General features: G+C 49.8%; 2 protein-coding genes across 7 annotated transcripts in view; one reads left to right on the top strand and one right to left on the bottom strand.

Moving 5' to 3' along the window:
• Positions 1-18,415, bottom strand: part of Chlsn (cholesin) — a 118,432-nt gene that overhangs the window by 67,483 nt on the left and 32,534 nt on the right. The gene's annotated exons all lie outside the window — the stretch shown is intronic.
• Gper1 (G protein-coupled estrogen receptor 1) lies at positions 6,808-11,449 on the top strand. Its single transcript, XM_076840755.1, has 2 exons — positions 6,808-6,987; positions 9,122-11,449. The coding sequence occupies exon 2, from the start codon at positions 9,493-9,495 to the stop codon at positions 10,618-10,620; it is 1,128 nt and encodes a 375-aa protein (XP_076696870.1). The 5' UTR covers positions 6,808-6,987; positions 9,122-9,492; the 3' UTR covers positions 10,621-11,449.

Here is an 18,415-nt window from a genome sequence, read left to right as displayed (position 1 = left end):
AGGACAGCTGCTTTACATCATGATGTTGAGCTGTCCTGCTCCATGGAACCTAAGGGGACTGGCTGCCTAGGTCCAGCTGGTCTGGTAGGCCAGCGGAGAGCCCCAGGTTTCCAAGGCCCCACGGGTTCCACCCACTGTCTGCACGGGGACTGGTAACCCACGAAATACAGAAACACAAGGCAGAGATGTTTGTCTTACTTCAGGTTGACATCCTTCATTCTTGCTGGAATTCTCTCTGGTTTTATGAAATCTATACCTTCGATTTTAATGACTAATTTAATGTTAGTCTGTGAACCAAAGAACAAAAGCAGGTCTGTGTTTTTTTTCTCAGTGTTTACATATCTGCATAATTTCTTTAGAAGAAAAAGGATTTATATCTTATGCAGCTGAGTAGCTTCTGGGACACAATATTAAAATTTCTCAGTGCGTTAAGTCTTCCCTTCTATTTTTCCTGTGCTTTGTTCCCTTATTTATACTCCTGATACCCTTAATGTGGCCTGGGTACCAGAGTGAGGTCAGCTTGCAGCCTGTTCACAGGGGTTACAAGCAAAACTGGAAGCAGGAGGGAAGAGCATTCTTTCCTACCTGGGACGAAGAGGCAAGGAGAAAGGACCAGAGCTCAATGTACTCTTCCCATAGTCCACTCCCTCCCTCACCCCAGTACTGGGGATGGAACCCAGTAGCACTCTACCACTGAACCACATCCTCGTTTTTTAGTTTGAGGCAGGGTCTTACCAAGTTGCTGAGGCTGGCCTCCAACTTGTGATCCACCTGCCTCAGCCTCCCAAGTTACTGGGATTATAGGCATGTGCCACCATGCCTGGCTCTTTGTTTATTTGACGCTGGACACTGAGTTCTCCTTGTTGAATGTTTGAATCTTGTCTTTCTCTAAAGAGTACTGAAGTTTATTTTGGTAGGCAGTTTATTACTGGCAGATGATCACAATTCTTTTGAGAGTTATTTCCTAGTTTTGTCAATCAGGACCACAGGAGTCTTCAGTGCAAATTTAGCCTGAATGCTAAGGTGTGCCCTCTTTGGGTCTCTACTGACTACGGTACACTACTATGTTTAAGTGTGTCCCTGAGGGTGCATGTGTTGGAGACTTGGTCCCCAGTGTAGGATACTGGGGGGTGAGACCTTTGAGGGTTGGAAAGTTGTCTCAGCCCCTTACTGGTCTCTCTGGCTTCCTGACTTGCCATGTGATCTCCCCTCCCTTGCACACATTCCCACCATGATACCATCCACTGTGATGTGACTGGTCGAGGGGAATCACCAGAGGCTTAGTCAATGGTGGGGTCTGACTTTGGAATTTCAGCCTCCAAAACTGAGCTAAATTAATCTCTTTTCTTCATAAAGTACTCAACCACAGGTGTTTCATTATAGCAATGGAAAATGGACTAGCACATAAATGGCCCTGTACTCTGGCTAGAGAAAATGAGAATATCAATCATCCCTCTGGAAGCTCTGGAGTTCTCTGGCTTGTTGCAGCTTCAGCTGTTAGACTGGCTTTCAGCGTCTACTCTATGCACACACGACTCAGCCATAGATTCCAGCAGACTGCATTCAGATTTGGGGGACCTTCTCTCCATGAGACGCCCTCCTCTTCCAGTACTGTATCCTGCAATTCCTGCTCCATCAGCCTCCAGAAACTTAGTCTCTGTCCCCTCAACTTAGCCAGTTCATCCTGCTCTGCTTGGATTCCCAACCTGTGCCACTGACCACAGGCTGCCTCAGATAGGAAGCCAGATAAACACGGAGCCTGGCCTGGCCGGAGTCTAAGCTGCACTGCCTGCTGTCCCATGTCTGAAAAAGGCTGCTTCTATAATTTACCCAGTTGACAGTGGCTCATGCCAGGTTCCTTCACCTTACTCGTGATCAGAGTAGAAACTCTTAAGGTAATTTACAAATAAATGTCTTGCAAGAATAGATGGCAACGGCTTGTTGGTTTAGAACCAGTTGAGATGATTAAAAGCTCCCATGTGCTCAAGTGTCCTGAAGAAACAGCTGATCCCAGGAATAAGGCAGGAGAGACACAGGACAAGCCCGGAGCTCCCAGCAACACCAACTTCCTAAGCATTTCAGCCAAGGGAGTGATTTTAGAAACCCAACTGCAAAAATGTACACTGGTGGTTCTCAAACAGTAGAATCCTACTCTTAAAAAAAAGAAAAAAAAAAGAAAAAGAAACCCCTTATAAGGGGGCCAAACTTTGAAACATTTAAAGAAGTTCTGCTTTGATGGAGGGGCAGGGGGGCCAAGGGTAGAAGCAGCAAGGGACCCTGGACCACACCAAGGGTCTATCCACAGGGAACCACAGGACCAAGGACCTTGGTAGGCCTTAGAGAGACAGGTTGGTCTGCTGGGACTCTGGCTTTTGCCACAGCACTTGGCCACTTGCCCCTCATCCCATAACTGTCTGGAATATTCTGAGAACAAAGAGCTTTCCATATCCAAGGCCAAGAGAAAGACCTAGAGCCAACAGAAAATCAAGAAAGTATCTCAGAGTGCAATTCTAGCAGTGAAGGCACACTCTCATCCAAAGCAAGGTGCATGAAATCTTGATTGCATAGTAGAAAATCATGGGGTTTGGGAGAAGCCGCTGTGGCACCTAGGCTTCTCGGGGCTCTCTGAGGAACACAGCTGAGTGGTTGCAGGAAGTGGAGGTGGAATAAGTACCCAGCTCACCACCCACGCTTTCTAGAATCTGCCCCACAAGCATGCTCCCTGCAGGTTGACAGCACTCTCGCAGTAGGACACAGGGGACGTCATCTGTCTGCACTTCTGTGAGCTACATGCAGTCCTGGTTGCCATAACTCTCAAAGAATTAGAGGAAGTGCCCAGAACACTCCCAGTAGCCATGCAGAGGAGCACAGCTGTCCAGAACGCCGGCACTGTGTCGCCGTCTGGACTGGCCCCTACTCCAGGGCTGAGGGCAGATGGCGTGTGCAGGGCTTGAGCAGTGTCAAATCTGAGCACTGTAAATCTCGTCTCAAGCTGGGAAAGGCTGAAAGATAGACTGCCATTCTTGACTTTCTCTAGGAAACAGCCTTATGGTAAAAACAGTGTCTGTGCCACAGCATGCATCCAGGATCTCACAGCCACATACACCAAACTGGGCCAGGACCAGGGCACCAAGACTGTCTAGGGGAAGGAGCACCCCCGAGTCTGTCTTAGTTTCTAGATTCCACAGACCATGCCACAGGACACTGACCTGGGTGATTCTGACGAAAGGAGGGTAATTTACGGGTTTGGGATGCCTCTTGCTAACACCGTCCTCTGGGATGAGGATGAGGCAGGATGTCGTGGGCAGTCTGAATTTCCTGATAGTGAGTAAATGGCACAGGGTGCCAAAAACTGAACTAGGAGAGCCTACATCCTGTCTGCCACTCACTGCATCATGGCCTATGTAAACCCTTGACCCCTGGGCCCTGGTCTGTTTCTTGGTAAATGGGGGCCACTAGCACTTGACTGGTTCACTGCTTCCAAATGTCATGAGTATTAAACTTCAGAAGTACTTGTGTCCCCCTGAGGTGGGAAGAGTCATCAGAACCCTGCAAGGGTCTTCCTGCTGCCCCTGTTTGGGTCCTTAGAGAAAATGCACACATCTTCTTCATGAGGTATCTACCTAGCAGGAATGGAAACACCTTGGGGTGAATTCTCTGAGCTCTGTGCTGTTTTCCAGCATGGATTAAAATTCCTCATTCAAGTGGCTTGAGGTCTCAGCAGGAAACAGATTCAAGCAAGCAAACCCACAGACCTTTCTGAATAAGGTGCTATCTCCCCAGTTAGTGCTCAAAGAAGAGAAAAGCTGAGCCAGGCTCAGTGGCAAAGGCCGTAATCCCAGCAATTCAGGAGGCTGAAGCAGGAGGATTGCAAGTTCAAGGCCAACCTGGACCATTTAGGGAGATCCTGTCTTAAAATATAATCAAAAGCTCTGGGGACACAGTTCAGTGGTAGAAAGCTTGCCGAGCATGCAGGGGGCCCTGGGCTGTGTCCCCGCACTGCATAACAGAACAAAAAGAATAGCAAATCAATCTTGGGAGGATTCACCTCAGTCAAATGACTTCCCACACCTGGGGTTCTGTTTGTGTGTTTTACAGGACTGGAGACTGAACCTAGGGGCACTCTGCTGCTGAACTACGTCCCCAGCCCTTTTTTATTTTATTTAGAGACAGGGTGTAAGTTTCCTAGGCACGTCTTGAATTTGTGATCCCCCCATCTCAGCCTCTCACTGGCATAGCCACTGTGCCTGGGGCACACCTGGGTTCCTAATGAGGTCACTATCTCTGAAAGACAGCGGCTGGGAAGGCTGGGAAGGCTGGGAGATGAGTAACTGCTGAGGGTGTTTTGGAGAGGCACCCAGCTCCATAAATAACCCCACACGCCCCCACCTTATGAATGATCCCCGAGGCTTAGGTTCACCCAGCAGCCCAGCACTACATAGGCCCAAGCACTGCAAGAGAGGAGAACCAGGAGGGGGGCCCCGGCAACGCTGAACATGGGCTTGCTCGGACTGTGCCACTAAAGGATATCCATTGTCACAGGAAGGAGCAGGACCCTGGTCACCACGAAGTGTCCAGATTATTCCACACCTGTTCCCTGTCCAGGCTCCTATGAGGGCTTCTGAAGTGAGAAACTATCTTATTTGACTGGCGTTTCTTCTCTATGCATTAGCCAGTATTAGCTGCTCCCAAATTTAACTAACTCCATCTGACCTTATTGGATTCCCTATTAAGTTCCCTCCACTCACCCTGTCCTATCCCAGATGAACAGAAACCAAAAAACCCACAAGAACATCAACTCCACAAGGCAAGAAGGAGGCGGACATGGCACACTGGCCTGTCCTCTCTGCGAGGCCACTCACACTGCTTCCCTGAGCTCTATCCACCAGTAAATGGAGGCCAGAGCCAGCCCCAGATACAAAGGAGGGCTCCCTAGACAGCACACGCAGAGCACCATGTGCAGACAGCACCAGGAAGCCTCGTCTAATGTCAGACTTAAAAATGACAGCAGCTCTTCAGACTTTCCAGAAACTTCCACAGCTCCCACCCAACCCTCTCCATGCAAATGTCAAGTAGGAGCCCTGGGACTGAAATGCCTGCCCTCTGGGCCCTGTCCCTGCACTAGTTAGTTGGGTGACTGTGCCAGTACTTTAATGGAGAGGCTGGGCTTCAAGCAAGATGGCTACGTCACAATTCAGCTGCCCATTCTCCACCTCAAGCATGAGCTCACAGCCAGGCCCTTGACCACCTGCAGCAAACCCACCAGGACCTGCAAAGTGGCAGCCTCAGGACTACAAGAAGCCAAAAGCCTCTTACAACTCCAGCAAGTGGCCAAGCCCTGAGCCCTGAGCCCTGAGCCATGGGTTTGCAAGAGCAGGGAGTGGCTATTTTTAAGTGGCATGCCTCGGCTATTTCGAGGTTTAGGTTTTATTTTATTTATTTAATTCAAGAGGAAGCTGCACTTTCTCATGACTTGTTTCTTTCAAAATGGTGTCGTGGGCATTCTTAATGTTGAAATCATCTTGACTTTGCAGCTGGTCAAAAGATGGAGAGCCAATCAGCTCTTTATTTTATCATGCCATTCAAATTTTTAAAAGTTAACATATTAAGAGTCCAAATTTCTACAGTTCTTCACCAGAGGATTAGTATTTTTCCATAAAAATTTTAAGATGGTCCTCTGTTTTAAAATATGCATACATTTCCCAAGATATCTGCAAGATTTTAAGTCAGCATCATACGGAACACCTTGAAGTGCATTTTCAACAGGCTCTATAGAGAAGAGAAAGCTCACGGGGCAGCAAGTGGCCAGGCCCACATTCACGGAGGTGCATGGCACTGTCAGGGTCCCACCTGCAAGGGTGCCTGCCTCTCCAAGCCTGTGGCAGCACTGTGGGAGAAGGATGCACTGGCTCCCACTTATCCTCAACCACAGCCACCTTGTTGTTCAGTGCATAAAAGGTCACTCAGTGTTCAAGCTCACAGCTCCAAAAAAATCAAAAGATAAAAAGACACCAAGAAGGAAGCATAAATAAGATCACCTAAAATGTAATTTATGAGCCAGGGCAGCTCAGGCCTGTGGTACCCAAGAGCCTTGTCCAGTGCCTGGCACTGGTCTCTGCTCTGGAGCTGCATGGCCGATCTTCCTCCAAAACTGAGGACAAACTCCAACGACAGGAGGTGGGAAGTCAGAGATGGCAGTCAGACACACAGCTATTCGGTCACCAGGACTTTGGGAGTGGGAGTGATGGTAGGAAAGACCTGATCAGCCATCCATGCCCCAGACGGCTCCCAAGCAGCAGAGGAGAGAAGGGTGGTCAATGATTAGAGCAGAAAGCCACCTGTTTTACTGATTTCTTACCAAATACCTGCTACTTCTTGTGTTTAAATTTCTTTCCACAAATGTCTTGGTGAAGTCATAAATTCTCTATGTATTATTCACATGCTTATCACTATGTTAACTTTTGAAATTCAGTGTTTAGTTTTAAAGCCAGTAAGCTGCTAAAAGAAGAAAGAATACTGTTGCTTGTTTCAACAAATGATCATAATATCTATTATAATCCCTTCAAACTAAAAAAAAAGAGAGAGAAAGAAAAAAAGGTGTCACTGGGTGAAGAAAACCAGTCACACTGGAAACTTCCATAAAACCATGCTTAGTGGGACTGTGCTCATTGTTAAAGTGTGGGGGAAAAAGGCCAGCAAAAAAAGGGTTAATGCTGGCCTTCAAGGGAGCGGCCAGAGCCCAGTGAGCAGCCCTGGGAAGCCTATAAAGCCGGCCCAGTGCCAAGGGGACCAGACTGCGCCTCAGACAGCCACAGGAGCTGGTTCAAGCGCTTCCTGGGGAACCTTCCCGCCAGGCCTCCCTGGAGGGGTCTTCTCTTTTTCTTTCCCACTGATTCCTTGCAAGTCCAGGATCCCACCAGTGCAGGCAAGCGCCAAGTGTGCCTCCAGCAAACCCCCGAGGGATGGAAGAGAACCCAGGCAGCTCAGGTAAGACTTGCACCCCACTTATGGGTTTTGGGGTCTGGGTGGTACTGCACACTAGCTGCTAGGGTCAAACGAGGTCACAGTCCTGGGAGGGAAACCCTAGACCTGTGAGGGGACCGCAGGAGGCATGTCCATACCACTGTCCCTTCCAAGGAGCAGCGCCAGCTTCCACCCTCCAGAGGAGACACCTGGGCGTGACCACATGCAGTGAGCCCTGGGTCCAAGCCAGATGTGCCTTGTTTCGAGGCTCTCCTGGTAACTTGGTACTATGGTCACTACTGTCAACGCAGAAAGTCATAGTGGGCTGATGCCCCGATGTAAAGATAAGGGTAACAGAGCTGATGAAGTGTAGTGTCGTTTTCCCAGATCTGGACAAGCAGGAGAAACTTGAAACAAAACTATACAGAACTATTTGACACCCACTTTTAGATTTTCAGTTCACAGCCAACTCTAATAAGGATGCTGTAAATTTCATAGCAAGCCCCCGTGTCTTCTCTGTAGACCATTATACAATAGCAGTATTGGTCAAGGATGAAAGACTCCATTTACGTGGAAAAGAAACAAATGGCTTATTTTAACCTGTTCCCTAGAGTTTATTCAGTAGTGTAGGGAAGAGAAGGCACTCTCCTTCTCAAGGGTCTCCTTGTCAAGAGTCTGCTTGTCAAGGGCTTGTCTCCTTGTCAAGGGTCTGCTCACCTTTAAACTGCCCTCTCCAACTGCAGTCTGATACCTGCCAGAATTTCCACATTCAAAGAACAGAACTAGTGCCCTGGGCAGTTTTTAAAAAGAAATTAAATCCAGAGGCTTTCAATATTACAGATGGAATCTCAGAACAATGACATTTACACTGCTCAAATTGGTACTACTTATTAAAGATGAATAAAGAATGTAAAATAACCAATACAAGTAAATCCATCAACCCCCACTCAGCACAGGTTATTGAACACCCTCAGAATCATATCTGCGCCAAGGCAGAGATCTGTTCTTCCTTATTTTCCTTTTTTCTTAGCAGTATTTTCATGAGATAGGTCAGTAAATCTCTAGTCTGGTCTTGCAACACTTCAAAATGATGCCCAATGACCTCAAAGAATGAAACGAAATTCCAAAAGAAAAACAACCCAAACCATCTTCCTGAGGCAGGTCAGTTGACTCCAGGCTTCTCGCCCTCAGACACTGATGCTCAGGCCGGAAATCTTTTGCTGGGGAGGGGGCTGTCCTGTGCACCGTTGGATGCTCAGCAGCATCCCTGGCCTCCAACAGCTAGATGCTCCCCCACCCCAGCTGGGCCACCCCCACATTTCCAGGCGTCTCCAGACGTTGCCAATGTGCCAGCTGAAAACCCTGGTTGCTCCAGAGAACTTCAGGGGTACAGGAGTCAAGTAAGCCACAGGAAACCCTGCGTGCACCTCCATGTCCCTGTCTGTACCCAGTTTCTATGCTAAAACAACATTACAAAAATAAACTGGGCTTTACATAATTGGTTAAATAACATTTTACAAATAACTGAATATCATTTTCATCCTTCCTCCTTCCCTCCGTCCCTCCCTGGGGACAGGGTGTCCTGTGTCGCAGTCTGGCCTCAAACTCCTGGGCTCAAACGATTCTCCTTCCTCAGTCTGAGTAGCTGGGACTACACCCAGCTAACATTATTTCTTAAACAATGACCATTTTTATTCCTTATTCTCTTTCATTCTATATTACAGAAAATAGTTTCATTTCTGGCACTCAACCGTAGTAGTAGCATTACCAAAAAAAAAAAAAAAAAAGCTGGATTTCCTTTGCCTATTTTATTGCAAGAGAAAAGACTTTGCTCAGATTCCACTAGGTTTTCTGGGTCCATTACCTTTCAGGGGGAAAAAAGAAAAAAAAAAAAAAAAAGCTGGGTTTTTCCCTTCCCATGTTATTTCTCTTTCCAACAGCTGCTGAAATAAATTTTATTTCCTGTCCCAACAAACGGTAGTTTTCCTAAGATTCCCATACTCAATATCCACACTACTTCATGAGCCTGCTATCTGCCTGTGACCCACTCACTGCATCTGGGGATGACTCATGGCCCGTCTCCAATTTAAACCAGGCAAGCATGGGAACCCCTGGGGAAGAGACAGGACGTTTTCCACATTGATTTCTTCTCCTTCAGCTCAGGGACAACCATTCTCCCCAAGACAACAAAACCTAGAGTTCTGGCCTCTCTCTACTGCTCTGTGACCTACGACAGCTCGGCTCTGTCCTGTCCTGTCTGCCTCTCCTTGGTGTCCAGATGGTAAGTGTGTACGGCGTCTTCCAGCCATGAGCCAGCTCCGCCAACCAGAGTGCCAAGCGCCCCACTAGCCACAAGCCGGCTTCTGCTGCAGACCAACTGCACCTGTGCATTCAACTTTCTACAGCTGTCAAACCCAAATGTCCAGCTCTCTGCAGAGAGAATCACCTCTCTCTCTAAAGATGGAGCCACCACTGCAAACTGATTTCTGTGACCCTTCTGGCAAACGCTGAAGACAGCACAGTGGCAACATGGATATGACCTCTCCAGCCCACACCTTTGGCATGGAGATTTACCCAGGCACCACACAGCTGGCAGACTCCAACAGCACCTCCCCAGAACTCAACCTGTCTCTTCCACTACAAGGCACTGCCCTGGTGAACCAGACGGGGGACCTCTCTGAGCACCAGCAGTATGTCATTGGCCTCTTTCTCTCCTGTCTTTACACCATCTTCCTGTTTCCCATTGGTTTTGTGGGGAACATTCTGATCCTGGTGGTGAACATCAGTTTCCGTGAGAAGATGACGATCCCCGACCTGTACTTCATCAACCTGGCGGCCGCAGACCTCATCCTGGTGGCCGACTCCCTGATTGAGGTATTCAACCTGGACGAGCAGTACTATGACATTGCTGTGCTCTGCACCTTCATGTCTCTCTTCCTGCAGATCAACATGTACAGCAGTGTCTTCTTCCTCACCTGGATGAGCTTTGACAGGTACATCGCACTGGCAAAAGCCATGCGCTCCAGTCTCTTCCGAACAAAGCACCACGCCAGGCTGAGCTGCGGTCTCATCTGGATGGCCTCCGTCTCAGCCACCCTGGTGCCCTTCACGGCCGTCCACCTGCAGCACACGGAGGAGGTCTGCTTCTGCTTTGCAGACGTCAGGGAGGTGCAGTGGCTGGAGGTCACTCTGGGGTTCATCATTCCCTTCGCCATCATTGGGCTCTGCTACTCCCTCATCGTTCGCGTCCTTGTCAAAGCCCACAAGCACCGAGGCCTGCGACCCCGGAGGCAGAAAGCGCTCCGCATGATCTTCGCCGTGGTCCTGGTCTTCTTCATCTGCTGGCTGCCGGAAAACGTCTTCATCAGCGTCCACCTCCTGCAGCGCACCCAGCCAGGGGCTGCTCCCTGCAAACAGTCCTTCCGCCATGCCTACCCCCTGACCGGCCACATCGTCAACCTCGCAGCTTTCTCCAACAGCTGTCTGAACCCCCTCATCTACAGTTTCCTTGGGGAGACCTTCAGGGACAAACTGAGGCTGTATGTGGAGCAGAAAACAAACCTGCCAGCTCTGAACCGCTTCTGCCACGCCGCCTTGAAGGCAGTCATTCCGGACAGCACCGAGCAGTCAGATGTCAAGTTCAGCAGTGCTGTGTGACAGGCCTCCCCGGCAGGGACCCAGCTGTGGCGCTAGTCACAGGGACTGCATGCACCCAGGGCAAGGTGGGCCGGAGGCACAGGTCAAGTCACACTCCCAAACTTCAGTGCCTCACGAGGGTCGCCCCGTCTGGGTTGCTGGGGAACCTCGCTCCAGCCCTTCCTGATTTCACCCTGCTCACAGACTTGCACCCATCCCAGTGCTCATGACTGCAGGTCATGTGACTCTGACCTCCAAGGGCACCAGAACCAGCTTGTCACTCAGCTCTCTCTACCGTACTATTTCCCCAGTGGAAAGTGATTCTGCCATTGACCAAAAGCCACAAGGAGGGAGGCCTTTTGGGTGAAGCATCTTAGTTACAGATAAATCCGCAGCACACCTGAAACCTGGTGGGGAAAGGAAGTCTGCAGACAGAATCTGCTCAACAGACCTAAACTGGATCTGATGTCTGAGATGTGCAACTCACTATGCACATGCAAACTAGTCCACCCTGAGTCGAAGGGGAAAAGAAAAAAGTGTCCTGCACACACTTGAGCATCCTTCGTCTCTAGGAATGCTGCACTCCTGCCTGCCCCCGGCTCCCGCTTTTAACACCCGAGAAGACCTGCATGGAGCTAGAAAGGGTCTCATTTAATGAAATACCTGCTCGGAGATGTGTTTAAACGTGCATTTGTTTACAACAGACTTGGCAATTATGTGACTGTGGGATGAGACCACGAGAACTGCGTGCAGTTAATGGGATACACGGAGAAATACTCTGGCGTATGTGGTTGAAAAATCTGCCTCTACAAAATAATAGTGGGAACAATGATGATGGCAACTTTAGCAGTTCCCAATAAAATATATTTAAAAAGAAATCTAACTATTGCTGATAATGTTCAGTGTATGTCAATAAAATGTTATGTGTTGATTCTCTGAAATGCTCTAAGCAGTTCCCTAAGTAGTGTGAGACGGGGCTGGGGGAGGGGGCTCTCAGAAAGAGCCACAGCCCCACAAAGAAAAGCAAGCCCACGGTTTTGCAAACTCAGGTCCCACCTGAAGAACTCTCCCTCGAGGCCAACGTCCAGACCCTGCCAGCTGGACACCTCCTGGCCTTCCCAGGATGTCCAGATGCTGCAGGCTGACATGCACGCTGCATCATCTCTGGGCACCAAGTGCATATTATTAACAACACAGAAGGCATCTGCATAAGCAGACTTGTCCAATGTCGAGAAGGCTCTCGGGTCTGAGATGCACCCTGGGTTGGCAGGCACTCAGAGCACTCGCGGGGCCAACTGAGAGGACTCCCTGTCCTGTTCTGTCACCAGATAAAGCTGTGCCAGGTTCTCCTCCATTCTCTGCCCACATCCAGAGGCCCCTCAGGAGCTCAGGCCTCCCAAAGAACACAAGATAATATGGTTAACAAAGAAAAAGACCACTTTGTCTCAATAATTTGCATGTTATTTTCCATTTAAACTATGGTACTGCTTTTTATTTCTGATAATATATATTTAAGGTAAAAGATGACCCAGTTAAAAAAAAATCACATAGAGCACCCAAGAGAACTCCCCTTGGCACCCTGTGGGACACAATCTGTGCATGGATGGGTGCGGCAGGCCTGGCTCCAACAGCCTACAGGGCCTGGATTCTCTGTGCTCGTCACCAGGGAGCAACACTCCTCCAAAGAGGAGACTATTTGTCCCAGACTGAGACCCCAAGCAGTGGCATCTCCAGCACTCCAAATCCCACATGAGCAGGACACAGCAGACCTCTTCCAGGACTGTCCCCACAAATCAAGGGGTCTAGCAATAGGCAGACAACCTCTACAGGAGGCCAAGCCGTCCCTCGAGTTGGCACCTGCAGAGGGTGCAAACACCACAAGTGAGGTCCCTGTGCTAGAGGAACAAGGTCCTGAGACGCTTTTCATACCACATGCTTTGAGCCTACATGGTGCTCCTCCAGGGCACACAGGGCACCGCTAACAGTGGGGCCCAAAAACCAGCACTACAAACTCTGACAGGATGTTGCTTTTATAAGGCGAGTGTGTGATCTGAGTTTCCCGGCTCCACTCAGTGTTGGTAACAATCCAAACCCAATTCAGACTGCAAGAAGGAGACAGAACTGGTGCCTACCATTGAGCAAGGCACCCACAGCCATTCACCCCTCATCTCAGCTTGAAAATTGGTGCACAGAAGCCCCAAACACAGACACAGAGACCCAACACTCACTCTTAGATCTGATGGGTGGGGTGGGAAGACTCAAGGAATAAGAGTGAGAATCTATGACCCTCAAATCCTTAGACAGGAAATGGTGCAGCCAGGAACCGAACCTCGGTCTCTCCAAAGCCATGATCCTTTCTCTGCAGCAAGCGGCAACCCTGATGCTAAAAGCAAAAGTACTCAGTGTGGCAAGTGCAGAGCCAGGGAGCCCTGGGCCCCTGGCGTCACCTAAGGCTGAGCCCTCTCCTTTGCAGCTACATCTCCAGCAAGTTCAGGGAAGGCAGGAGGGAGACCTCCTGGGGGGACTCTAAATGCAGCTGCATCTTCCCAAAGCCCCGAAATATCTACAGTGGGAGGGAAGCCATGTTTCCAAGACACCTGTCCCTGGGGCCAGAACTCTAGAGCGCTTCTCTGGGCTGCAGCAGAAGCCACCTGCAGACTGGGCATGCAGAACAGGTCCACCCCTTCCTGCACGCAGCTGTCCCCACTCACTCCTATGCAGCCTTCTGCCTGAAGCTCCTGATGACCAGGTCTCCTCAAGCAGGTCTGCCATGGGCAAGGGCCACATGAGGCTACAGTGCAGCTCCTGCGCCAACACTTGAAGCACACTTCCCCAGCTGAGAAACTGGCAGAACTGCTGAGAGTCAGTAGGATGGATAGCTAGAAGGGTGAGAACAAGGCAGAGGGCTTCCCTAATGAAATGGGACCCTCCAGAGCCAGAGGCTGGGCCTGGTGCCCCTGAAGTCTCCCCTGCGTCTGTGCGATGGGCAGAGCGGAAGTCGGAAGCCCCGCAGGGTTCTGCACACCCCACCCAGCCCTTCTCAAGGCATCTGTCTGAGAGCTGAGGCTAACTTGATTATTTGGGGCAGGAACACCACAAGATAAAATCAAGGCGTTTTAATTGCTTTGTTGCTTCCTGGTAACCCAACTCTCCCGCACAATAATGTAGTTTAAACCCTGCGACGGGCTAGAGAGTCCACAGCTGTAATCATGTGGAAAACACCTGATGAGCACTGACCAGGAGTCCATCACTTTCTTTGTGTGCAACAATTAACTCTTGACATGACCTTGTCCTTCCCAGCTCCCAGGCCTGGTGAGGAATGGTGGCATGCCATCTATTACACCAGTCCTGGAGGAAGGGTGGAGAGGAGGGCCGAGGGAGCCTCTCAATAGGCTCTTCTCTGCAGCATGGCACACAGCGCGGGGCCACTTTGTGAGTGAGCACAAGGGGAAATGTGCTGATGCTCCTGAAGACAGAGTTCTTGTAGGACAAGGGAGGCAGAAGCACACAGGCAGCAGAGGGGCACTCAAGAACCCCATGGGAATGCAGCAAAGCAGGTGGATCTCCATTTGTGAGACTCTCCAGGTGCGAGAATGTCAAAATCATACCCAGAGGATATAGGAGATGGCCCAAAGGATTCCCACTGGCCAAATCCAGAAAAATCTGAGCTAGGAGGATTAAGAAAAGTTAATAAAGTTGAGCACAGTGGTGCATGCCTGTAATCCCCGTGACTTGGGAGGCTGAGACAGAAGGGTTGTGAGTTCAAAGCCAGCCTCAGCAACTTAGCAAGGCCCTAAGAAACTCAGCAAGACCTTGTCTCTAAAAAAATATAAAAAAGGGTTGTGGCTGTGGCTCAGTGGTGAAGCATACCTAGGTTCAATCTCTAGTACCCCCCAAAAAAGTTAATAATTAGGAACTACTAAAAAGAATCCTGAGCCCATTCTAATAATAAACAGGCAAACAAACATAATTTAAATAAGTAACATATAAAAAGATAATAATAAATAGAGCTTGTGAAAAATGTGGGGATTTTTGGTTATGGGAAAAAATGGCCTATAACTGAGGAGGGACTGCTGGGGGGCAGGGGCAGAGGAGGGGCAGGGGGATGGACTCCTCCCTTTGCAGCTTTTACTGTGAGACTGGAACAGGCCAAGAACCCCCAAAGGAGACACTCCAGGAGCAGTGGGGTATTTGCAGAGCTCCCACAGACTGCTCGTTAAAGCAAGGGAAAGTCACTACACAGCAGAGAAGTGGTAACATGAACATCACCAAGAGGAAAAAATCCAGTTGTGACACCCTAAGAAGGACAAAATGTCTCTAATGTCCTAATCTAAGGGTACATACTGAGTCTAATCAGGAGCAAATACCAGAAAAACCCAAAATGATGAAAGGAAGCCAATTTACAAAAAATGAAAATGTCATAAGAGATAAGCTTGGAGGGGCTGGGACTGTGGCTTCATGGTGGAGCACTCACCTGGCATGCGCGGGGCCCTGGGTTCGATCCTCAGCACCACATAAAAATAAAATGAATGGAATAAAGGTAGGTGTCCAACTACAAAAATAAATATTAAAAAAGATTTTAAAAAAAAGAGATAAGCGTGAACAATTCTTCTAAAGTCAGGAGAAGAGAGGGGGGACAATTACATGCGATGAGGACTCTAGATGAGATGATCCACCACAAGGAGGGGAAAGCATTCTGAGGATATCACGGGGTCAGAGGACAAAACAATGTGGGCCAACCTGGAAAACATGCTGCGAAAGAAGCCAGACCCAAAAGCCCACATTTGTGTAATTCCTCTTATATGCAGTATCCAGAGTGGGCGAATCCAGGGGCAGGAAGGGGCTGCCAGGGCCACAGAAGGGAAAGGAGATTGCAAGGGAGCCAGAGCTGCCCCTGAGGACGGAGAAGGTGCTCCAACACGGCTGTGGAGGTGGATGTCCATTTTAGCTGTGACCTTTTAGAGGGTGAGTTCATGGCGTGAAGGTACATCCCAACAAGTCAATGTTCCCTAATTGCTTCTCATTCATACCCCACACAGGGAGATGCCCAGCACCCCTCTGGAGTCCCAGGAGCTGCCTGCTAGCATTTACTGTAAAACTCCTAGTTTTCTCTCCTCACTTACTGCTGGTGATTCAAGCTTTATGTTCTTTTCCACAGTGGCAAGCTAATTATCTGGGGTCTATTTTGATATGATTTTAAATTAAAAATAGAGAAAAAGAACTTCAGTAAAATTTAAAGCTGAATGTAGTTAATCATTCTCCAGAATCTCAGACAATGGCTATGGCCAGTTCTCCCTCCTGCTGGGCACTGTCCCTGGGGAACTAGGGGACCTGCACAGACTGGCCCCGCATCCCCGTAGGTGCACACTTCAGGAGTGACCAAGGACAGAAAGGAGTCAACAATATCATTTCAATTACTTAGACACTTTCACCAGTGATGTGTTCAGAAATCTAAAAACAAGGCTTATCACTGAACCATCCCACAGCACTTCCACCCTGTAGATCACAGTTGTGACCAGCATCCCTGGGAACAGCAGAGACCCAAGGCGAACAAACACATGGACACACACACAAGTGCTTGCTGCCTGGTCAGATCACAGAAGAAGCTGGGACTTTGGGGGTTTCCGGCTCCATCTTCCTACAAATGATCAACAGAGGCTTGGGGAAGTTCTGCCTGTTACAAATTTAATGTGCTTTGCATTCCGGACTATTGGGAGGGTGGGGAGCCAGCGAGTCTGCCTTGCACGGGAACTAAGGGAGGGGAGAGAGAGGGAGGGAGAGGGTCATCATGAACAGCCACTACGTCCCAGGACGCTCACTCTCCACAGTGTCCTCGGACTCCTGGGTTCCACTTGGAGTTGTCACAGAAAAATATGTTTTCCAAGTTCATCTCCCTCATAGGCAAAGACCATGGCCCCTAAAAGGAAAGCTGCCGGCCTACAATCAATCAGCAAGTCCTCCAGGAATGGGCTCTGGGCAGAAGGCTAGGGAGCACACAGAAGTGAGGGCAAAGGTCCCGGCACAGCTGGATGGGCCCCGGGCCCATTGGGTTCTAGGCAGGCCCCTCCACAGCTGAGGGATGGCCACCAAGGCTGCTCGAGGGCTGCCCAGCCAGCCATGGTCACTTCTGAGCAGCACAAGCTGAGCAGTCTACCACAGGTTCCCAGGATACCCTGGAGCTGACACTCAAACAGGCGCGTATGTCTGCTCACAACCACAGCCTCGCCTTCCTCGTGCACCCAGGCTGTGTGTAGGAAGATGTCAGTGTTGAGCTCATCTGACTGCTGCCCTGCTTAAGTGGGTGGGGTCCCATCTGCCAATAAGGGTTTTAAGAGTCAAAGGGACACAGAACACAAAAGTGCACCAAGCCTGCCTGTGTTTCTATGCCTTCACACTGGGGTGGAGTTAATCCAAAACTTATCACAAAAAATCAGCTGTTGGGTCCTGGAGCTCCAGGCCCAGCTCCAGGGCCAGCGGCTGGCTCTGCTGAGCACACGGGCTGATACACAGCCTCTCCAGGGAGAAAATACAATTGAGTGGGTGGCTTCATAGCAAAGTTGCTGTTCCTTCCTCCTCTCCTGCAGGATGTTGCCTAACATTCTGGCTACCTCCAGCCTCCTGCGCCGATTCCCACCTGAGCGTCTGCATTCCCCACTGCAACCTCAGCGCCCTGAGGAAGGAGAGTGCAAGCTCCTATGAAATCCCCAACACAGCCCGTGCTGGGGCCTTCGGCAAGCACCTGCTCAATGGATACATGGCAGCCACAGCTGGTCCTCTGGGCCACACACCTCCTCATAGCATTAACCAAGCAGAGGTAAGGGCCATATCCCCAGGGGGTATCACATCACCTCAGGGAAGTGACAGCAAAAGAAGGAGGTGGACCTCACTCACATGGGGCATTCTTGGAAATGAACATAGTGTCCTTCTTTGTTGACTCAAAAGCAGTCATTTTCCAGGAATGAGGAGAACCAACACAGCCTGCTTCTCCTCCTCCTCCTGAGCTACCCTCAGGAGCTCAAGCTGCACTGGCTGAAACAAATCCCCAAGGCCAGACACCTCCCAGAGAGTTCCATAGACTAGCCTCTGGCTGGGCAGGCCAGCTATCACCTGCTGGGTGGGCAACACACACTGATCAACATCTTAAAGGCATGTCAAGCTGAAAGGACCTCTGGAACTCAGGACAACCTCCAGAAGCGAGCTGGACAGTGCAGGGGAGTACCTAGGGACCCGGGGTATGTGCTTACAACAGCACCCTCACTGTGGCTCCCAGAACACACTGCATTCGCAGGAACACCAGCTCAGATACAGATGACATTAGGCCCTATCACCTTTTCCCAGCCAGCATACATGTACACACACATGCATGCACTCAGACACACAAAGGCATACACACACACACACACACAGAGAAACGCATGCACACATGCCCACAGAGACAAGCACAAATGCAGACAGGTGTGCACACAACATGCACATGCAGAGATATGTACAGGCACAGACGCTCACACACACAGACGCACAAACCCGCCCATGATGACTGCTACTCGCATGCATAAGATTATAAAAGCCTGGCCATCCCATGTTGCCAAGGCAACAGCAAGGCATGCACTTTCATCTGTTGCTGCTGAGGTGTTAACTGGCATGACCAGCTTCAGGGAACACAGGGATGTGTGCTGACTGCTTCTGCGAGGCTCCGAATGACCTGCCTCTTGGCAGTCACACCCCGGATGATCCCCTCCCCAGGAGTGAGCTGCACCTGGCAAAATACCACTAGAAAACAATTCAGCAAGGGGGATAGGACATCACTTCTGAGATT

This window comes from Callospermophilus lateralis, chromosome 19, assembly GCF_048772815.1.
Source record: "Callospermophilus lateralis isolate mCalLat2 chromosome 19, mCalLat2.hap1, whole genome shotgun sequence".
Taxonomy (NCBI): domain Eukaryota; kingdom Metazoa; phylum Chordata; class Mammalia; order Rodentia; family Sciuridae; genus Callospermophilus; species Callospermophilus lateralis.
The sequence above is the reverse complement of the archived record's forward strand: the minus strand, read 5'-3'. Positions and strand labels throughout refer to the sequence as shown.

Coding starts and splice junctions, on each gene's coding strand:
- Gper1 (XM_076840755.1), top strand. CDS start 9,493: ATGGATATGACCTCTCCAGCCCACACCTTTGGCATGGAGATTTACCCA.